At 31.0% G+C, this 24,698-nt stretch overlaps 1 protein-coding gene across 1 annotated transcript in view; it reads right to left on the reverse strand.

The window, feature by feature from the left end:
• The window catches only part of LOC107454041 (voltage-gated potassium channel subunit beta-2), a 299,430-nt gene that overhangs the window by 37,227 nt on the left and 237,505 nt on the right, over positions 1 to 24,698 (reverse strand). The window contains exons 8-12 of the mRNA XM_087163534.1: positions 24,615 to 24,659; positions 20,946 to 20,989; positions 5,517 to 5,603; positions 3,805 to 3,890; positions 1,341 to 1,461 (exon numbers count right to left, since the gene is read on the reverse strand). Of these exons, the coding sequence (XP_087019660.1) occupies positions 1,341 to 1,461; positions 3,805 to 3,890; positions 5,517 to 5,603; positions 20,946 to 20,989; positions 24,615 to 24,659 (383 nt within the window). The remainder of the gene's footprint in view (positions 1 to 1,340; positions 1,462 to 3,804; positions 3,891 to 5,516; positions 5,604 to 20,945; positions 20,990 to 24,614; positions 24,660 to 24,698) is intronic.

The raw sequence follows: 24,698 nt of genomic DNA on the forward strand, positions 1-24,698 counted from the left end.
GGAAGAGGATATTTCATACCATATTATTTAAGGAAATATTACATCAGAATTTGTACCATTGGCTATTGCAGTTTTTAATCGTGTAAGAGATATTTGAAAATATTTTTTTGACTTCTTAACTTAACATTCCGGCTTCTTCAAGAAGAGGATATTTCATACGAAATAATTAAAAAAAATATTGCAAAAGAATTTGTACAATTAACTTAATAGCTATTGCAGTTTTTAATCGTAAAAGAGATATTTGAAAATATTTTTCCAGCTTCTTATTTTAAAAATTCCGGCTTCTTATCTTATTCAAGAAGAGGATATTTCATACGTAAAAATTAAAAAAAATAGTACAAAAGAATTTGCACTATTAACTTATTAGCTATTGCAGTTTTTAATTGTGTAAGAGATATTTTAAAATATTTTTCTGGCTTAACTTAAAATTCCGTCTTCTTATCTTATTCAAGAAGAGGATATTTCATACAAAATAATTAAAAAAAATATTACAAAAAAATTTGTACTATTAACCTATTAGCTATGGCAAGTTTTCAATCCTGTGAGAGATATTTGGAAATATTTTTTTGGCTTTTCTTAACTTAAAATTCCGTCTTCTTATATTATTCAAGAAGAGGATATTTTATACGAAATAATTAAAAAAATATTACAAAAGAATTTGTACTATTAACCTATTAGCTATTGCAAGTTTTCAATCCTGTACGAGATATTTGGAAATATTTTTTTGGCTTTTCTTAACTTAAAATTCCGTCTTCTTATATTATTCAAGAAGAGGATATTTCATACGAAATAATTAAAAGACATATTGTAAAAGAATTTGTACCATTAGGGCATTGACTATTGTAGTTTTGAATCGTGTCAGAGATTTTAGCAAATATTGTTCCAATTTCTTTTTTCTTAAAATTCAATAAATGATTTAAAAATTCAGATTATCATAATCTATTAAATCAGATTAAACTATTAATCAGATTAAACAATATCTTTGGAGGAAAATATTTCTTTCTTTTTTATTGTAACTAAAATTTAAATAAGATTTTCGAAAACACGTTTGTACGTGAAATCGCAATGGTGACCAAGGAAAATTTATCTCAATTGTAAACTAAATTTATGAAACGAAATCTGTGTAAATACAATAAAATTTTTTCAGGATCTTTCAATGAATAATTTTAATTTTTTAAAATTTTATTACCATTTGTTGAAAGAAACAAAAATGACGGCAAAACAACTATGAGGGTTGGTAAGCAAAGCGAGCAGGGGCAAAGACACATAATACATTCATTTCGCCACAATTGAAGAGATGATCGGCAATAATTTTAAAAAATTCGTATACTCCAACTTACCTATTTTATGAAAGAGCTCTGGCAGATGAATTTCTACTTTCTCTCGTTGGAACATATGATATTCTGTTTGTTCTGCGGACGGGGGAATCAAGTGGCATTGTCTGGCAACTGAATAAGCTTCCTGAAAGATTTAAGAGTATCGGAATAGAATAAAGCCAAATACAACGCCAAATAATATAGTCCAACACATTTGTCTTTAAAAACAAGATAGCTCACTGTCCAGTTTACTGTAGACAGTCAGTTAATATGACTATTACAATATTTAAGTTTTCCTAATACAAATCTCGTTTAATTGTGGCGAAGTTTTTTTTTCCATAAAAAGATTGTACTCAAACAAATGTTTTCAAAATGAAATACCCATCTAATAGCGTGGAGAACATATTTTAATTAGTTTTTAACAACCAATTATAATAATAAGTTAAGCAGTCTTCAATATTCATAAATGCCAGTTAAAGTTTGAAGGAAGAAATCGAACCTTTTGTAAAGAGGAAAAAAATTGTGTGTGTTAGGGGAAAAACCCTATTAACCCTTCTTCACATTCTTGTAAAAAATTGGAAGAGTACTATAATAAACTGGATCTTAACCAAGGTAGCAAAAGAAAAAGGTTATTTCTAATGCCCCCACACCTAAATGTGACTACTAAAATCTTTCAAGCAATAACTGGATGTGGCCAACATCTCCAAAAAGTGACAAGGCTCGGATCAATTTCGTAGTCCGACATAACGAGCATTAAGTGCACAGTGAAGGTAAAATAAAAAAGATGTCATTACATTCGGGATACTAAGCTGCGCCGTGTGGAGAAAATACAAAAGATGTCAGTACGTCTGGACTACTAAAGGATCAAATTTTTTATTTATGGTAACCCATGCTGAGGCCTTCTCTCTTCCAGGAGGTATTGATGTGACACTCTTTCTTTGGGCTAAGAGAGAAAAGGGCTGCATGGAACACTTAGAATACATACCAAGATATCACTTATTTTTTGTCTATTGGTTGATAGACCTACTCAGCAAACTGTGCGAGAAATGTTGGGACTATTGGAGAGTTTTATAGTTTTGTTACAAGACAGGACTACCAGAGCTGAATGTGTGGATGATGCAAGAAAATACTGATTTACCTAGAAGGGTGCATCCCCTATCAAATTGCCTACTTCGAAAGATGTTTTCCTTCAGAACTGTAATTCAGTCTGACTACTGCTGGACTCAAATGATTGATCCAACGCCAGTGCTCATATCCTCAGGTGATTGAAGTTGGAAAAAGAAACCTGGAGGTGTGGATAGAAAATATCTTGGACAACCCTTCCAGAGGCATTCAGGGAGCTTTAATTATGTGACTGCAGGAAAAGTTGGGCACCACAGTGTTAATGTAAGAAACTAGCGAATAAATTTCAAAGTGGATGGATCACGCTATTGGTCGAAAATGACACCACTACGGCCACTTTGAAGTTTGATCTCTCGTTGTAAGAAGGCTCTTCTTCAGTGCACTACTCTTTGTGGTTGCGGTCTTCTCACAGCACTCGTTGGTATCAAAGTTTAATTTATCATGTAAACCTAGTATATAATGTGTTTATACATTCAATGTAATATAGACATTCTAGTAGCACGAAAATATATTATAAGTGTAAATAGTTTTCTATAAACAAATCCATACCTTTAATTAATCCAAAAAAAAATTGATTTAAATAAATATATTATTAATGAAATATGGCATATATTATAATACGTATTATTTTTATAGTAAAAATTTGTTTCTAGTTAAGAAACCAAAATGATTGAGAAGTAATAGCAAGGGGGGGGGGAGGGTTGGTGAGCGTTGCTTGCAAGTGACATATATTACCCCCAAGTGGCATGTATTGATTAAAACAGAAAACTGCATGAGCAAAAAATATCAAATTTAGTCACTTTTTTAACTGATATAATTTAAAATCGTAAAAAAATATAAAAAAACAGTGCATTAAAAATTTTAAGAATCCACCATTTTGATCGTCCGCCATTATTGTTATTGGCTAAATATGAGATGGCCTCCCATCCAAAATTAAAGCTTCACATGTATGGTGCATGTATATCAAGTTTTATCCATAAGGATAGGTGTCATCGTGCTACGTAGACAAAAGTGAAAATAACGTGATTAAGGCACGAATCAAGTACAGAAATCAATATTTTTGTACTTCAAGCGCAGAAGTCAAGCACAATTCAGTACTTGTTTTGTGCTTAAATCACGTTATTCACTTTGGACTAAATTAAAGCTAATAAAAGATTTAACTATTATAGAGACCAAATTATAAAGCTTTAAATAAATTAAAGCTTCATATGTGGGGTATATATATACTGAGTTTTATCCATAAGGATATGGTATAATACATCATGCTACGTAGACTAATGTGAAAATAACGTTATTAAAGGACGAAACAAGTACAGAAATAGACTTTTTTGCTTATCTATGTGAAAGTGGACAAATAAGTACAAACCATTATTTCCATCATGGTCCATCTTGAAGTACCCCAATACATAGCTTTACTATGGTTGATGGCATGTGTACACGCACGCACAACCTCTGAAAAACATAAACGCAAGTTCCTTTGTTAATAATAAGAAGGAGTGAAATGAAATACAGTACAAATAATATATAACGGAACACCATAGCTAAGAAGCAGGTATGTTTTACTGCAACTCCGACGATCTAGTTCAGGTCTGCGTTACATAAACAATCCATAAATAAAGTATTTTTCAATAAAATTCGCCCATCCTGTAGAAATTTATCATTATTTAAATTTTTTTTCTATTATTTCAAAAAAAAAAAGAAGAAAAAAACAGCATTTCAAGATATTTTCACTGGTGGAAGATAAGCGTAACACCTATACCTCGAAGAAGCATTATTTGGCCAAAAATACTAAGAAGTTTTTTTTTCCAGGTTAAATTGAGTTTTAAACTTCTTAAAATTAATCAATATCATATTTTACTAGTTTTCGACAGTGTTTTTCTAAATTATTGAAATTAGTTTATATCATAAATAATTTATTTTGGTTTGAAATGATTTTAGAGGATTATTGAATCAAATTAACTCTTGCTGCTTCAACAGTGTTGTGTGAATTTATCCAATAGTAATGTATGTTTTGTGCTCTTTTACGATATTGTGCTCAGTTTTTGAAGTTGTTATTGATTTGTTTTAAAATTATTGTAAATCTCAGAGTTCATGTTGGTATAAACTCATAATTTCTACTTCACTGAAAACTTTGAGTCTTCACTGAAACATGCATGCCTAAAGCTCTGAAAAGTGTTTGGTACAGTGCGCAAAATAAAAAAAATGGACTACCTTGAATAACTTTTGATCTAATGATCGGATTTTCACGTTCTAGAACTCATTCTTAATGATTTAAAGGGGTGATCTCAAATATGATAATCAGTTAGAGCAGACGATATTTTAAATTACGAAATCAGACACAAAAACGCACTTTTTCTGAATAAACATACCTCTTTTTTGATGGACTCAAATTTCTGACCCCCAAAATATAGGAGGTAACCGCAATATGGGAAATAAGTCCCTAATAGTTTGGTCAGAAGAGCGATCTAAAGTTTGGTCCCCTACATGTCAATTTTATTTTTTACGCATTTAGCCATATCTCAAGAACTTTTTAAGCAATTGAAAATGCTTTACTCATAACTATAAAATTTGTTTATCTAAAGATAATTTCGAACATATTTTCCAAAATGCGGCTCCCCTTTATTTCGGGTAGTCAGAAATGCGGATCCACTGAACAAAAAATTATGTTTATTCATAGAAAATACGTTATAGAAAATACTGATTTCGTAACTTAAAATATCTTCTGCGCTAGCTATTAGCACATTTGAGGTCACTCCCTTGAATAACTAAGATTGAGTTCTTGAACGTGAAGATCCGATCATTAGATCAAAAGTTATTCTGCGTGGTCTGTTTTATATAGCGCTCTACAGGAAATATATGAACAGAATTTTTGAAAAAAAATTAATTAGGCATATTTATTTAACTTTTGGCGAACGAGCAATAAAACGAAATAGTTAAACACCAAAGAAAAATTAAATACCACAATATCATAGCATCAATTTTAACTAAATGCTCCTATATTAAGACTTAATAAAAACCTATCTTATCGATTCACCAAAAACTACATAGGATAAATAGGAACACACATAGTATATATACCTTCGATTGGACACATTGGGTCTGTCCTGTTTATATAAACTATGTCAACATAATCCATCTGAAGTCTGTCCAAACTGGCATCAATTGCTGTAAATAACATAAATTCTTTAGTTCACGATTTGTAAAACATTTATCTAAAATGTAAAATTTCATTATCAACTTGAAAGAAATTAAAGATTACAGCGTGCCTAGAGGGTGCAGTTTTATTGGAGGCTTTCGAAACATCGAGTACAGTTACTTAAGAGTTTTATCTATTCTATATTCTGCTACTTCTGTTATTGATTTTTAGATGTGGAATAAGAAATTTAGTCATTAATTGACTCGAAAAAGTTTAAGGTTAAAAGAATGGCGTGAGGATTAATTTGGATGTGGAATAAGAATTTTAGTCATTAATTGACTCGAAAAAGTTTAATGTTGAAGGAATGGTGTGAGGATTAATTTAGATGTGGAATAAGAATTTTAGTCATTAATTGACTCAATTAATGTTTTATGTTGAAAGAATGGTGTGAGGATTAATATAGAGTTGGATGAAGAATTTTAGTCAATAATTGACTCGAAAAAGTTTTATGTTGAAAGAATGGTGTGAGGATTAATTTAGATGCGGACGAAAAATTTTAGTCATTAATTTACTCGAAAAAGTTTAATGTTGAAAGAATGGTATGAGGATTAATTTGGATGCGGAATACGAATTTCGGTCATTAATTGAGACGAAAAAGTTTTCTGTTGAAAGAATGGTGTGAGGATTAATTTAGATGTGGATGAAGAATTTCAGTCATTAATCTGTCAAAAAAGTTTAATAATGAAAGAATGGTGTGAGGAATAATTTGGATGTGGGATACGAATTTCAGTCATTAATTGACTCGAAAAAGTTTAATGTTGAATGGTATGGGGATTAATTAAATTTCAATACAATCTGCCTAATTCCGTTGTATTGAAGTTATTTTAAAATCATACTTGAGGTTATCATGAAAACCTTTTACACTAACAGAGTAATTATTTTTCGAAATCATACCATTTCCATATGCGTTCAATCCGATTTTGAAATAGATCTAATACTTACGGTAGTAAACACACAAAATTGCAAGATTTTCAACCAAAAAAAATTTCTGCAATATTGCTTCCTTTCTGAATATTCTGACATGACTTTTGTGTGAATCTACACAAAAATCATCTGCTTGTCCAAAAGACAATGATGACAAAATTAATGTACTCTAGTGTTCTTTTTCAATTATAAAATATTCAATATCTGTCACGTTATTTATTTACTTCTCTAAAAATAAATAATTAATCTAATATTCTCCATTATCAAAGAGGCAAATTAAACTGAAATAACTAAAATACTATGGTAGAAGACACGCAGAATAGCAAGATTTACGACCAATAAAAACTATCTGCAATATTCTTTCCGTTTTAAATATGCTGACTTGACTTTTGTTTGGATGTTACGCAAAAATCGTCTGCTTGTCCAAAAGACAATGATGACGAAATTAATGTGCTCTTGCGTTCTTTTTTTAAATTATAAATTATTTAATTTCTCTCACATTATTTACTCCATTCACCGCTAATAATAATTAATTAATCTAATCTTTTTTATTTCCAAAGAGACTAATTAAACGCAAATGTTTTTAAAAAATGACACAGAAAGGAAAACATTAAAAGCGAAGTTCTTTACGTGAGACAACTTTATTAACAACAGTTTATATTTATTGAGTGGCAATTTCATTTTTTTCTAAGAAAAGCAGACGATAAAAAAATATTCCTAACAAAAGCACTCTCACTTCTTCTAATTTACTTCATAAACCGACTGGATCTTTAAGAACAAGAAGAAGAGCAAGTACGGAGGGAAGCTCATAAAACCAGAACATTACGTCCATAACTAAATCTCCAAGGATATAGAAAGAATGTTTCTTGCTTAGGGAGAAGTGAAGCGTGAGCTATCATTCCACAACATTCTTTTTAGGCCATATTTGTTCTTTTTTTTTATCATCATTTCTCGCCTTTTGCTGGATGTCATTTACTTATTTTATAACGAGACAAGACAACACCAACACAGATGCCTTTGACAACATACATCTTTATACCAGCTATTCCAATATTTCTATAAAGCTTTACTTTAGAAAAAAGAAAAGAGAATATGAACTGAACACATTTTTTCCCAGATTGATTTATTCCAAAACAAGAGTTTGAACAAAGAAAAAATAGTTTAGAAACATTATTTTGCTACTTTGTTTGCAATTTAAGAAGACAGTTCCAGCAGTAGTTAACTCAGATAATACATTTTTGTGTTAAAAATTCATGTTGTAATATAGACGCCTCTGGCAGTACTTAGTTTTAAAATAATAAATTTAATATATTATAGTATCCAGTTTAATGTTAAAGACATTTTTAGCAGTAGTTAGTTAAAAAAATATAGAGTTTAATGTTTATGGTAAACGCATTTTTAGTAGTAGATAATTAAAATAATAAATTAGATATATTGCACTCTGTCTACATTAAAAATTCTGACTAACACTGCCTCAGCTGATTTTGGTATACAACTTAAGGTTACATTTTGTTTTGCTGTTTAAAAACTATAAGACTTAGAAACTTTAAATTACGATAATATGTAATATATTTAATGTAATGGTATTTTTCCAATAGTCGGTGGCAAGCGGAAAATTGCCAAATAATGTTGAATTCCGCCAAATTTCTTACAACCGTAAGTGAAATGCTGGTTTGGGGCCACGTGCTCTGTTCTCTGAATTCATTCAAAACAAAGCACGTTTTCCTTTCTTTCTTACTATTAATTACTGTTAATTACTATTATATATATTAATTACTATTATATATCATTAATATTAATGATATTAATTACTATTAAGGAATATTTGTTTATAGTTGAACATTTTCGACTTTTATTCCGTTGACTGTTTTGTCATACGCTTCGCTTATCGACTTGGCTTGCGTTTGGTTCACAATTGGCGACATTTTCTCCCGCCTAACGGAAAAGTACCAATGTAATATACAGGAAGTACAGTGAAATGAAAAAATTTAACTTCTGATAATTAGTTCTCTGAACTGCAAACGTGACATAAAAAATACCATACTGACCGCTCTATAGGCCTCAGGAATGCAACTACTGATTAGTGTACTAAAAGGACCATATTTGTTTATAAACTTAATACGGAGTTTTTTTTTAAATTTTACTTTGTTCGAAAGTTATTGCAATTTTAAGTGCGCTTTCCGCGATTTTTTTTACCACGTTTTTGCTTTACGTTATAGTTTGCTTTGCTGCACAAAGTACAGCTTATTCAAAATGAATATAGCTATTACAAACGTCTATGACTATTTAATGAAAAAGAATTTATCGATAAAATTTACACAGGAGCTTCAACATTTTGTACACATGTGTCTCAGATTTTCTACGTGCTTCCCTTGGTCAGTCCGACAACAACTAGGTGGTAGTTCATTTCACGCCATACATTCTGAAACAATTGTGCAGCCACTGACGCAAGCGCTATTTTCCCATTTGCACAAACATCCCGTTTCTTTAAACATCCTATGTCATCTGTTCCCATTTCGAGGTTCTTGATTGTAACGCTGACAAAATCTTCCCCCACTGTGATAAAGACTGACAATTGTTAAATTCTAACACGCAGAATGCTTTCTGCAATGCTTTCTGGACTCGCCATTTTCATTAATGAACTCGCGCATGCGCAGGATTTCGCTTCACTACGTCTGCGCCTTACGTAAAGAAATTTTGAAGTTCCATCTACATTCTATGTTAATCTGATCTATAAATTATTTATTCATTAAATAGTTATAGCTGTTTGTAATCGCTATATTCATTTCGAAATTACGAAGGTGTAAAGAAAATTACACAAGGAATTCGATAGAATCAAAAATTAATTAACATTCGATTATTAGTTCGAGAATTATTAACTGTCGAACGTTTATTACGAAATATCATGTTTGGTGGATCTATAGCCCGCTGAAATGCAACCACGGAGAAAAAATTTGACGTGTGGGAAGAGCTATTTTCATTAATGAATTTGATGTGACTTTTTTGAAATTCTAGTTGTTTGTTTGATAGTAATTTGCTATTTTTATTACTTTTTTGCAATTTTTTGTCACTTTTTGTGTTTTAAATAATGGTTATTTATCCATTGCGTTAGAAAATTTTATTTCCTTCCCTTGAGATTTCCCTCATGGTTAACTTGATATCAAAAGTTACAGAATTAAATAAATAAATAAATAAATCAAAGGGAAAGAGAGTAGAGGTTGTCAGGTGTAAATTTGATAATATAATTAAAAAATATAAAACACTGAAGAGAGATAAAAACCGTTTTCAATTCGAACTATTATGTGGTATAAGGTTATGTTCTATGTTGATAACTAATCACCAGCGGCGATCAGCTAAACGATTTACACGTACTCACAGCTTTTCGCCTGTCTTGGTAAAAACGCGTTAGTTAGCATTATTATCTTTCAGGCTAACCATCCCAATAATAGCAAAATACCTAAATCTTACTTTTTATTATTATCCCATAGTTTATGAAGTTAAAACGGGTTGTTCAGCTTTACGGTAAATTATACAAATTACCCCGATGTTAATAAAACATTGAAATGAAACGTTTATAGTTTTTCTTTATATCTGACAAAAAACACATGGTCCAATTTTCAGATATCTTATTTTGGTAGAATCGAGTTGAAGCATTACTGTAAATTCTTCCAAAATTGATACTTAAAGTCTAGTATTTAGCAATACTGCCAATTAAGCTAATTACTGCTACAATTCTAAAATAGCGAAAGGAAACTTTTTAGTTTCCTATTTGTCTCAAATTTTATCTATGGAACAAATTTGAGACTCTTGTCTAGGCAGAATATTTCATGAAGCATTACTGTCAATTAGGCTAATTACCCTCAATTATCCCAATAATTTCAAAACATCGTTATTTCATTATATTAATATTGTTAATGTATATATATATATATAATAAATACTAGAAAACACGAAGAAAGTTAAGAAAAACAATAAGTTTCATTTCTATATTTCTAATATCCATTTCTATATATCCATTTCGGGCGCATCCTTGATAACTAACAAATCAATGCACAGAATAACAAATCACTTCAGCAGTGCAGTAAGAACGGCACTTTAAAACCCTCTATTTACACTCACTTCGCGCTTTTGTTTTCATATTTTGTAATCTGGCAATCTTGTTGAGAAAACATTTTTAAATCATTCTTGAAAAATTTCCCGTCCATGTAAGTACATCTGATTTCGCTACTCGCTTTATAGTCTATGTTTTATACTGATTTTTCTTTTTCTTTTATTTTATTTTCTGTTTTTACATGTTATTTTTCCTTATTTTTACTTATTGTGTTCTATTTTATTTGTTGTAATTTTTGTAAAAAATTTTTTGAGTGCTCCTCACACTTTTGTATTAATATATTTTGCTTTGGCCATATATATATATATATATATATATATATATATATATATATATATATATATATGTGGTGCCGATTCTGTAGTGCCAGTTCCAATCTATAGTACCAGTTCCTGTGCTGTAAGCTGATCTAGCTAGAGATCTAACCAGGTTATGACAGATTATGTAAGCTGCAAGTTAGACCCCGTGCGAATTTCCCTAAGACACGAGAGACACGGGAGCGCGTAATGGAACTAACAAAAAAGGAGACGCTGATGAATTCCAGAGAGGATGAGCGATCATGATTTTCTTTTAACTTCACGATGACGATCTCATTTATTTTGTGTTATTTTTGTGTTTGTTTATCGTCCATCTTTATGTAAATTTAGCGTTTAATATATGTTTTGTTAAAGTACAGTGCCTCTTATTTTCAAAGACGACCACTCATGCCGTCCCCACAAAATCAGAAGTGGTTTCAAGAACAAATTGATGGTGAAGAAATTAGATTGAGAAAAAATTGCTAGTAAAAAGAAGATTATTGGCGAAGAAAATTGGATGCCGAATGGTCTCATTCTTGTGAAAGTAAGTAACGGAATGGCGTTGTGATGAAACTTTCGTTTCTTTTTTATATTTCATCTCTGCAACTACAATTGGGGTACGTATCGTACATTTGTGACATCTACATTTATTATTAGACTTTTATTCATTAATCAAAAATGATTCTTAACGATATTAAGCAAGTAAGCAAAGCATTGAAAAATTTTAAGAAAGACAAAATAAAACTTTCACATAAATTTATTTTCGATGTAGAAGGCGATCGTTCAAACAGAAAACGATTAAGAAATTTTACTGGTTTCAATTTTACTTTAGACAGCGAAGAATTTCAAAATAAATTAAAAAATATTGAAAAAGAATTCACTCTTAACCAACTTATAACTCTTTCCAATATTCTAAATATTTCGTATGAAGGCAATGAAACCGAAATTGCAATAAACATGTTGACGTTATTAATGGATTTGAATAAACTGGCAGAGCTCGCCAATAGCGCCAACGCGTCTAGTTCAGAGTCGGACGACGACATAAGCAATCCTCAAAGTGAAACTGAACCTTTGATTAAAGAGAAGGAACACAATTTTCCAGTGCAGAGAAATGATGAAAATAAAAACAGTAATTCGTGTTTAAAAGATAAAAATAATTCCTGTAGAAATTTCGAATTTCAAAATGTTGCTATTAATTATTCTGATATCGAAAGTACTATTTCTAAGTATAATGCAGGATCGCATGAAAATATTGTTCATTGGATCGAACATTTCGAAAATATTTCAAAATTGTTTAATTTGTCAGATTTACAAAAATTTATTTTTGCCAAAAGATCTCTTGGTGGTAACGCCTCTTTATTTGTCAGGACTGTACCGGAAATAAGATGGCTCACGTAGACGCCCTTAGCCGATCTCCAATTAATGTATTTTGTGTTACCGTCGATAATATTTTACCAAGACTCAGATCAGCCCAAAATAAAGATACTGGAATTAAGACTATAAAAGAACTACTTAAAATTTCGAATTATGAAGATTATTGCAATAGAAACGGAATTTTGTATAAATTTGTTGATGGCAAAGAATTGGTGGTTGTGCCAGAAAATATGCAAAACGAAATTATAAGAACAGCTCATGAGAAAGGACACTCTGGAATTAAATATACGGAAAAAGAAATCGAAGAATATTATTTCATTCCCAAACTTAGACAGAAAATAGAAAACATCATAGCAAATTGTGTTCATTGCATACTGATGAATCATAAAAGAGGAAAGAAAGAGGGACTATTACATCCATTGCATAAAGAAGATATGCCTTTGAAAACTTTTCATATTGATCATCTCGGACCTTTGGAGAGCACCCATAAAAATTATAAATATGTGTTAGCGATAATAGATGCTTTTACCAAGTTTGTATGGATTTATCCCTCGAAGACTACTACGTCAGCTGAAACTTTAGCCAAATTAGAAATCCAAAAAACTGTATTTGGAAATCCTTCCCAGGTAATTTCAGATAAGGGTACAACATTTACCTCCAGTGAATTTGGTGATTATTGCTCGAAAGAAAATATTAAACATCATTTAATAACAACAGGTTTACCAAGAGCTAACGGACAAGTAGAGCGTATTAATCAAACCATCATATCGATTCTTTCAAAATTATCCATAGAAAATCCAGCTGAATGGTACAAGCATACAAAAATAGTTCAACAAGCGATAAATTCAACCTATCAAAGAAGCATAGACACTACTCCATTTGAATTGCTTTTTGGGACAAAAATGAACACTAATGGACTGGGAAAACTAAAGGAAATGATCGAAATTGAATTTCAGTCACAGTTTGACACCCAAAGAGAGGAACTAAGAAAAAACGCAAAGCAACAAATTTTTAAAATTCAACAAAAAATAAAAAAGACCTATAATTTAAGAAGAAAGGAGCCAAAATCCTACGAAATTGGAAATTTGGTCGCCATCAAAAGAACCCAATTTGGACCTCATTTGAAGCTAAAACCTAAGTACCTTGGCCCCTACAAAATAACAAGAGTAAAAGGAGGAAATACCTATGATGTAGTAAAAGAAGGGAATCACGAAGGATCCAACTGCTCGACAGCGTGTGCGGAGTATCTTAAATCATGGAGCGGTTGCCAAGAAGAATTTTAGTATTTGCCAAGACAAAAAAATAAAGACTGTAATTTTTGAAGATGAAAAATTAATTGCTAAAGAATTTGATTTTTGAAGAAGACGTAAAGAAAGACGAAAGAATTTAAAGACGAAAGACGTAAGAGATGACGAAAGAATTTAAAGACGTAAAAGAAGACGAAAGAATTTAAAGACGAAAGACTTGAAAGAAGACGAAAGAATTTAAAGACGAAAGACTTGAAAGAAGACGAAAGAATTTAAAGACGAAAGACGTAAAAGAAGACGAAAGAATTTAAAGACGTAAAAGATGAAAGAATTTAAAGACGTAAAAGAAGACGAAAGAATTTAAAGACGTAAAAGAAGGTGAAAGAATTTAAAGACGAAAGACGTGAAAGAAGACAAAAGAATTTAAAGACGAAGAAGTTCAAGACGAAAGACGTTAAAAAAAAGACGAAAGACGCTAAAGAAAAAAGACCAAAGACGTTGAAAAGAAAAGAAGACGAAGCCTTTGAAGAAGAGAAAAGACGTGCAAAGATGGAAGAGTGAACGTGCCTGAACCGATTGACTCTTACTCGAAAGATTTTTTTCATGAAAGACACTAACCTAAAACATTTATTTTTCAGTTATTAATTTTATTTGTCAGTCTGTTCTGCTTTTTCTTTTTTTATTCTTTTAGAGTCGCTGGAGGACCAGCCGAAATGCAGGACGGCCGATTCTGTAGTGCCAGTTCCAATCTATAGTGCCAGTTCCTGTGCTGTAAGCTGATCTAGCTAGAGATCTAACCAGATTATGACAGATTATGTAAGCTGCAAGTTAGACCCCGTGCGAATTTCCCAAAGACACGAGAGACACGGGAGCGCGTAATGGAACTAACAAAAAAGGAGACGCTGATGAATTCCAGAGAGGATGAGCGATCATGATTTTCTTTTAACTTCACGATGACGAACTCATTTATTTTGTGTTATTTTTGTGTTTGTTTATCGTCCATCTTTATGTAAATTTAGCGTTTAATATATGTTTTGTTAAAGTACAGTGCCTCTTATTTTCAAAGACGACCACTCATGCCGTCCCCACACACACACATATATATATATATATATATATATATATATATATATATATATATATATATATATATATATATATATATATATATATATATATATATATATATATATATATATATATATATATATATATATATGGATCATTCTCACAAAAACAGTCATTTTCATGTCCCCAGTATATTTTATGTTTGTTTTACAGCTTACGAAAAAGAAAAATTCAGGGAAAGTGTCCTTCAGAATGCAAGCTAACAAAAGAATAAAAATAAAATTATTAATTTTTATTTTTTATTTATTTTAGGTAATTAAAATATATCAATATGTCATTCCCTCACTTGTCTCCACTGCTGATTTAAAAAAAGAAAAAAATTGTTTCTGAAAAAAAAATATTTTTTTACAAATTCGTGTTTTTTATTTCAGAATACTGAAATATAGAATTCAGAAAATCAATTTTAAATTTAATTTCTGATAAAAATATTAACACAGCACTATTTTAAACTTTGTCCCCAGTGTTTCGCGTCATTCCCTCACAACAATGTTCTTATCACCTGCAATCTTCTTAGAATAAAAATATTTTAATAAAAACTTCAGAAGTTAACAACTGGCATCATAGAACAAAATTGCAGTATGTTTCCATCTTCAACTTAAAGAAGCTTTGCTGTGGGATAAATTTGAATGAATCAAACCAGGTAAAATTTTTTACATTTGTCATTCCCTCATGTCATTTTTTAGAGTAAAATAAAATACAACTTCATCGAGAAAGTGGATAATTATATGTTGCTTTCTTGTATGAATATAATTGTATGTGATTGACTTCAGAAATTAATTAGGCCTAACTGTTATTTTTAAATTTTATTGAATTCGTCATTCCCTCACTAGTGTATAAAGTGAGGGAATGACGCTGAAGTGAGGGAATGATTCAAGATGAGTATATTATGAAATTTTTTTTTGTTCAATCGTGCCAGCCAATTTTATTTCCCAAACCTGTAAAAACTATTAAATATATAAGACTAAATTATAATAAATGTTAGATATACTTAGTATGTTATCATTTTCAAACTTTAGGTAGATGTAACTTAGATAAAAACATGTATTAAAATAAAATATCATTCCCTCACTATTAGTGTCATTCCCTCACTTTTTAAATAGTGAAAATAATTAATTTATTAATTAATTCGAAAAATAAATTAAAAAATTAATAAATTAATTTATTAAACTAATTAATTTATTTATTAAATTAATTAATTAATTATAAATTAATTACTTAAAAAATTAATTAGTTTAGATATTAAGTATAATTTATAGGATATATACTTTTTTTATAATGTCATTACATATTTCTATTAGTATAAAAAGTTTCAGAGCTTTTTATTCACTTTACTTTTTTGGGATTTTATGTACTGAAAAATGACAGTTTTCGTGAGATTGACCCATATATAGATTATCCTAATTCAGCATCATCTGACACAATTGTGATTTTCGAGGAATGATATTTTAAATTTTTCACAACCAAGCAACTTATATCTTCAAGAGGCAATAAAAAAAACAATTTCTGCACTATCTATCATAGGAATAAACAGTTTTGGTGTAGCTTTAATAGGCACCAAATTTACGCATAAAAATACTTTGTACCAATATATTTATTAAAGCTGCTCCAATTACTAAATATATATAAGTACGAAGACAGAAAAGAGCAAAAACTGGTACGAAAGGCATTTCATTTTACCATTATTTTCGAGAAACAATAACCCCTTAACTTGTGCGCTCGATTCGAGCGGGCTAAACAGGCCAAACAGTGCACACTTGAGATAATTCGAGTTGCGTTGTATTTTATGTTGCTATAATTTTTTCCATTTGAATATAATCGAGAATTGAAAATAACATCGTTTACATAGGATTGTAAGCTATAATACATATTTATTCAAGAATAAAATCAAGAAAGGCTAGATAATATATAAAGGCTATATTATCTAGCCTTTTTCCATGGAACAAAAGCGCAGTATATCAAAATTGTCCACCAAAAGAAAAGACATTCTGAAATGTTTTTTTTTTACATTAAAAAAAGTGATTTTTTTTGGGTGGTTTTCCCCCCAAAAAATCTGTGCATTTCCGTCTAGCTTTCACCCAGGGTTAATAGTAGTATTACGCCTGTTTACGGTTTCCATAACGCTCTCAATTAACTTTGCTTTTCAGTCTTTACTTCAATCAGTAACTATAATCAAAATTAATTATCATTGGCATCAATAATAAAAATTAAATTTTTTTAATGTTTGTTCTTAACGATTTAGTATCATATTCTGTTAATTTTGTTTTTCAGTACGAAATATATATAGATTTTATTTCAACTGGATGCCTGGAATCGACATCTCGCAGGGGTCAGCTAATCAGGTTCGACGCACACGCGTGACGTTGCTTACAGGTATCGAATTAAATCTGCTTCGTAAAACGGATCAGCGTGATAATATAACCAGGCCTTAAGGTCTGGTTTCTTAGGATAAGCGCCTTATCTGGGAGTCAGCGGAAAGTTGACGTAGAGCTGACGCCAAAAAAATACTTTTTTGTTAGCTCAGCGTGAGCAGTCGGTCCAATGCAGACATTATCTCTCATTGCGCATGCGTTAATAACGCAAACAAATATTTATTTTGAATTTATATTGATTTTGTTATTGTCGACCAGTGTTTTAGAGAACAAATAATGACTTTGTCCAAGAAAAAACACATTATAGCTGAGTTAAATGAAGAGTGCTATGTTTAATGAAGAAGCTATGTTTAATGTCAAAATCAAAATCTTGGCTGATTTCAATGTGCTGTTGGATGTTGTCCGCCATTGCTTCCGTGGTTAACGTCACGTTGTAATCCAACTGCAGTTGAGTTGGACGGCAATTGTAGTTCAAGATGAGCGTTCGATGACGTATACTATCAAACTCACAAATGGACCAATCAGAGGTTAGCGCTGATTTCCAGCTGACGGCGTCCTGTCCTAAGAAACCAGGCCTTTAAAGTTGTAACGTTAAAAAACCACGTGATTCGACACAACCATGGGATTTGCTGGAAGTATCCAATTACCGTTTATTTAAAATTATTTAGTTTTATAGTAACACATTTTAAAAATATAATTTTAAAGGAAATATACACGTAGATTTAGATAACTATAGGAGCACTAATTTGGTGACGTAATGAGCCTATGCTCCCACGATTATGCCGATCATTCAGATAATGTGGTATAAATAATAAAAAAAAATTAAGTATTACAGAGCCCGCAAATAAGCATATTTTTTTATTACAGGTATAAGCAAGTAAACATCATTGACGAATAAAGGATGACATTCAAAATTAACAGCCCCATTTCCACTCTTTACTAGATGCCATTTACTAGTTTTATAACGAGATGAGACAATACCAATAGAAGCTTTCTACGAAATACATTTTTTTTATTAGGTCTTCTAATATTTGAGTAAAACTTTAGTTTATAAGAAATTGATAGGATTGGAACATATATTTTTTTTCAGATTGGTTTATTTTAAAACAAGAGTTTTAACAAAGGAAAAAATTGGTTGAAGCATTATTTATCGACCTTATTTGCAATTTAAAAAGACGTTTCTAGAAGTTGTGAATTCAAATTGTAAATAATTGTGTTAAAAATTCATGGTATAGAGAGTACGTTTTTATAAGTAGTTAGATAACGTAATAAATTAGAGTGTTCCAAGATATAGTATTCAGAAGTGTTTATAGTGCTAAGAGTTGTCTTGTCCGAGGGGGCGTACGTACACTAGTTTGTAGCTGTGCAGCAAAGCGTATCCATGGAAATAGTGTGTGTAAAAATTTCAGACTCAAAGATTTTGGAATTTTAAACTCTTTGCACATGAACAGCTTTAAACGGCGGATTAAAAAGTAATAAGAAATTTAAAAGGCATACTAGAATTAAAGGTATATTATTAGACTTAATTTACTTTGCCCTCAGGCAATTATGAATATGGACACCCTAACAAAAAGTAGCTATTGCAGCGTCACCTACTAAGAGAAGTGCAATGCAGATTCCGAATAATTGATTAACCACTTAACATGAGAGTATTTTCAGTGAATATAAAGTTGTGTTAAGATGGATGCGTTTAGAACGCAAAAAAAGAAGCAATAGAACAATTGTTTTGGGGCGGTGAGAACAAGGTGAGAACAATGCGGACATTTATAGTCGAATATTTGCTGTTTATGATGAACATTGTCTAGAGCATAGATTCGCAAGCTTTTTAGTCCCGCAGTGGACTAAAAAGGTTGCGTTGGTTCCCAGCAGATCACCGAAGTCAAGCATCACTGGCTGCGGTCAGTGTGTGGGTGGGTGACCACTTGGATCAGTCTGCGTAGGGACCGAGGTAGTACGGTATTGGTCCTCGTTAAACTGTGCTACCGTAAAGTGCTCGACTTCGCGCGCAGGTCGTCGGGCTACCGAAGCGGGGGTGCCATCCCCTCCGCAGAGGATCAAAATTGTGATGGCATGTCTTTGGATCATCCTCCGGGATGTTTCCCAGACCGTCGCCAATAGCCCATTGTGCAGCTCTAGTTCGACGTAAATTAACAACAACAACAACGCAACCTTTTTAACCCTTAAGGAGCAAAAAGCATTTCAACGTCCCCCTTTGTGAAAATCATGAGTGTGAGCATGAGGACGGAGGAGGTGTGCTGAATTAGAAGAGGCAAAATTTTTAAGCATTTTTTACTCGTTAAATTTGTTTGGTTTTTTTAAAAAAATAATGTGTACATTAACTCGATACTTTTCTCACGACAGGTAATCGCAGTCTATTTGTTATAATCAAAATAAATACGGTAATGAAAAAAATACAACAAAAAACCAATGCTCATAAAGAATAATTTATTCTTAAGGGGTTCCCAAGAAATGACCAAATTGTCGATATTTTTGTATTGCTTATAATAAAACTTCATACTATTTCAAATGCACTGGAAAAAAAGTCATCTCCCTATCTACATTTTTAAAAAAGTCATGAAGGATTTTAGATTGCCGTAAAACAGATACTTGATCAGCAGATAGACTTTAAAGTGCTTTTCTCATAGATGATAATTTTGTGTTTTAATCTTAATTAAATCCCTAAGGAATTTTTTCTATTTAAGATAAAACTTTGAAGTAAATTTTTTTTAATTTTAAGTATAATACATTTATTTAAACTGTGCATTGAATAAGAATTTTATGAAGTATTCAATTTTTACAGCATGTTATATATACCTAACTGGAATTTTTGACCTTTTTTTTCTACTTTTTTAAAAATAATCTACAAAAAATGCTTTAATTGATATATCAACAAATGAATGCACAAAATTGTTAAGATCAATATTGTAAGCACCAAGAAAAAAGGAATCTTTGAAAATGTGTTAAAATAAAAAAAGCCTTAAAGATTTAAAAACCTTAAAGATTTTTTAAATTTTTTTTTAAAATTTTTTGAAAATTAAACAATTTAACTATTTCTTGAAGATAAATTATTGATTATAAGTTAAATGAGCATGTAAAACATCCACAAAATGAATGATTATACCTTTATTTTTAAAAAAATGTTGCAAGGGTACTGTGACCTCTTAATCAGATAATTAAAAAAGCACGCAAAAAAATTTTTTTTACACTAAAAAGTAGTATCAACTGAACATTCAAGTAATTATGTCAGTGGGATGATTGTACTTAATGGTTCAGTGCTTGTTTCTTAACGCTCGGTGTAATACTTTTAGTGAGATGAAGACAAAGGTATGATTTGTTATGGGAACATGGAGGACTTTGTGACCCAAGGGATTTACGGAGAATCTTCAGCCTGCGGGGATCAAACCCACGACCTCTTGGAAAAGGGCCCAACGCACTGCGAACGAGGCTATCCCAGCCTTCTTTTAACTTTAAATTATATGTTAATTTGAAATATGTAATAAAAAATACGTAATTTTTAAAACTATTTTGATATAAAAGTTACGCATCGAGAGTATTAACGAAACCAAGCAAAATTTTATAATAAATGTAATAGAGTCAAAATACTAAAACAACTACTTGTTGGTCTACAATAATGAGAAATTAGTCGAAAAAGAATATATTTTCAAACTGTGACCTCTTTAAATGACAGTGCATCCTCAATGCTATTTAATCGCTCAGTTTTGAAAAATACAGCACGTTTCTATATTTCATGAATTAAATTAAATGAAACTATAGAACATAATGCTCCGCGTACAATTTCCTTCTTTAAAAAGCTCTCAGTGACTGAAAAAGTTTGAGAATCTTTCAACCAAACTTAACTTACCTTCTAAAATAAACTTTCTTGAAAGTCCTCTGTCTGAGTCCAACCTATAAAAGATTTAAAATGCTTTTAGAGAAATCATGAACTAAGTGAAAAATTAATTCTGTTTGTTATTTTTATAATAAAAAATAAACAGCTGAAATTCTATTTATTTTAAGTACAGTCAATCAATAATCAGACAGACGTTTTTCCCTTAATTTTCAGAATGGAATTCGGTATTCAAATTAGGTGAATTCGTTAGTATTTTTTACACACGTTTAGGTATCTCTTCCATTGTGAAACTATATGATTAGAGATAAACCGTTCATTTATAAGAGATGTTCAAATCGTTGAAAAGCTCTAGAATAGTTCATAACCTTATTGAACAATGAACTTTGAACATTTTTTGTCTATTTTTGAGGTTAAAGGATGAACAGTGCGCAAAATAAAAAATGGACCATTCTAAATAACTTTTGATATAAATATCGGATCTTCATGTTCTGCGACTCAATATTAATGGTTCGAGGGGGTGACCTCAAATATGATAATTAATCAATGCAGACGATATTTTTAAGTTACGGAACCAGATTCAAAAACGTACTTCTCTGAAAAAACTTACCTTTTTTTTCCTTCAGGATTCGGATTTCTGACCCTAAAAATATAGGGGTTAGTCACACTCTGGGAAACATGGACCCAATAGTTTGACCAAGAGAGCAGTCCAAAGTTTAGGTCCTTTAATGTTAATTTTACTTTTCGCATATTTCACCATATCTCGAGAACTTCTTAAGTGAATTAAAAAATTTTGCACGCAATTATAAAATTCGTTTGTCCAAAGAAAATTCCATACAAAATATAGCTTTTAGTAAATGTTTACTATTTCTTATAATTTTGTTTGAAAAAAAAATTGAGTGAATTCGGTTGTATAGTTCCTGAGAAATCAAATTTTTAAAAAAGTTTAATTTTGTCTGTGCCATTCAGTCCTAGAACATTAAAATCCCATCATTAGATTAAAAGTTATTCAGGTCATTAGATCAAGTGTTTCTCCACTCTACCTTCCGTTGCTTGTTTTCAACCGACTCTTTTCTGCGTTAACATCCCATTATCGACATGCATAGGTTCTAACCTTTTGCAGCGATAAAAAAACGGCGCTACCGCTAAAAGTTTAGAAGACAAAACTCATGATTTGCATATTTACCAAGTAATACCTGATGGAAATCACTTATTATAGTGGTTTGTAAATATTTGTCATAAAATGTATTTCATGTTTTTAAAAATTTATAATGAAACATTCTGATCACCTCAATAATTCGATAATTCAAACAAATCCTGGCCTTATTTGTATTTTTCTATTCTCACGTGTTCTCTCAAAATTGTCGTAGTGGTATACAAATATTTGTCATAAAATGTATTTCATGTTTTTAAAAATTTATAATGAAACATTCTGATCACCTCAATAATTCGATAATTCAAACAAATCCTGGCCTTATTTGTATTTTTTTATTCTCACGTGTTCTCTCAAAATTGTCGTAGTGGTATACAAATATTTGTCATAAAATGCATTTTATGTTTTTAAAAATTTATAATGAAACATTCTGATCACCTCAATAATTCGATAATTCAAACAAATCCCGGCCTTATTTGTATTTTTCTATTCTCACGTGTTCTCTCAAAATTGTCGTAGTGGTAAACAAATATTTGTCATAAAATGTATTTCATGTTTTTAAAAAACATGAAACATTCTGATCACCATAATAGTTCGATAACTGAAATATATCCTGATTCTATTTGTTTTTCTATATGATCAGTATTCGAGGCCAACATGAAAAAGCCGTTAGAGTTGAAAAATGTGTTAACCGTGTCAGGTACAAGTTTTCGTCTTATTTCGTTTCTCAGATGAATTCGAGTAAAATCAGATTTCTTAAATTACACTTAAAAAAACCCCCCTCTTATTTATGGTTTCTTGAGTTCGACATGGAAAAAGAGAAATGTTTTTTATTTTATGTAAAATATGTTAAAAATGTTTTTAATTTGAAAAATAAAATGATGATACAACAATATATTATCAAGAACTAAAATGCATGTAAAAATGCTATTAAAGTTGTTATAAATTTTTAACTTTTTTAATAGAATTTGAAAGAGAGTTATGTACTTTTGTATAATGTATTACAGATTCAGTCTTAACGACAAATATATGAATCGGTTCTCAATGAAATTAAAGCGGGAATTATTCTCATATATATATTTTAAAAAATATTTCTATCTTTCTTTCATATTATAATTATTTCTATCTTAATATTACATATTATTAATAGTTCTTTCTGTTGTTGTTCCTTACGCCATTTTGCAAGTCTGCTTGAAATCAAGCAAAGTTTTAAGGCGGAGTTTGAGTCCAAGTATGGCCAAGAATACGACTTCAGCCACACACACGTCACAGCCCGTTTAACAGGGAGGATTCCATCATACTCCATTCATTCATCCACAGATCTTAATTTTGACCTGAACTGGAGAATGATCAATCTCCAATCCAGTACCCCTCAAAGGTATTGATTTGCTATGGGAATTCGGAGGATTTAGTGACCCCAACTGATTTAACCCGCACCAGTCACCATTTAATACACGGGGATTCTTCGGCCGATGGGACTGAAACTCACGTTTTCACAAGCCCAACGTCCGACTAACTAGGCCATCCCGGCCTATAGTTCCGATATTTTTTTAAATTTTATAACCGTCGTTGAACAGCTGACCCAATATTTTTGGGTTTACGACTACTAATGTTCAACTTTGAAGCCTTGTAATTTTGAACCCAATCCAGAAAACAAGGGAATTCCTAGATCAAATACTGGGAGAAATTTGTTTTAGTAGTGAACGCTTTGATGGAATTAACTCGCATTTGCGTTACGTGGATAGGAAAACTACGAAAACCTCACACGGTTAGCCTGACGGAAAGGGGACTTTAACCCATGATCCACCTACAACAGAGGATAATTATGTCAGCATTGTGATAAGTGCGAGCTAGGTGTGGAAAATTCGTATTGACCAGAAATCACTGGAATTCGAACCTGGCTCACCTCAATAGAAGGCGAATGCTCTATCCCCTGAGGCACTACGGCTCAAATTCCGATATTAACGAGCATTGAAATGCATACGAAAATGCTATTAAAGTAGCAATTTATTTATAACTTCTTATTGTATTTTTGCAGGCGCTTTATATTTTATGCAACACATTAAAGTTTCAATCTTTACGACAAAAAGATATATGGAATGAACTCTCCTCAGAAATTAAAAACCAGTTTGATGCTCATATATATTTCTTGACGAACAATTCTTTCTTCATATTAATAAATGTTTCAGCATTCTATTTATTATTTATACTGTTCTAAAAGTAGAATAAAAAGTGCCTATTACTGATGCCAGGTTTCACTTTCAGTGGTAGCTTTTTAATATTCATTTGAATACAAGAGAAATAAGGCAAGCTATCAATTATTTGTAACCGTCAACTCAACGGGGAATCTCGTTTCGGGTGGCAATATCAAAGAATTTTTGAACAAAAGAGAAAGAATAACAATATATATATATGTATGCTGACTTCTCGTTCTGATGGCGGCTTTTACTTTTAGTCACCATGGTGACGTGACGTCAACGATTACAATTCAAACGTTTTGTGTAAATAAATGTACTACATAATGAGCTTACTTGCTACCCCAAACCAGCTTCGTTGCCACAATGTAACTGGAACGTCTGAAAAAATTGAAAGAGAATAATGAAATTAAAATTTCA

This window comes from Parasteatoda tepidariorum, chromosome 5 (genome assembly GCF_982258835.1).
Source record: "Parasteatoda tepidariorum strain Cologne lab strain chromosome 5, Ptep-v5.0, whole genome shotgun sequence".
Classification (NCBI taxonomy): domain Eukaryota; kingdom Metazoa; phylum Arthropoda; class Arachnida; order Araneae; family Theridiidae; genus Parasteatoda; species Parasteatoda tepidariorum.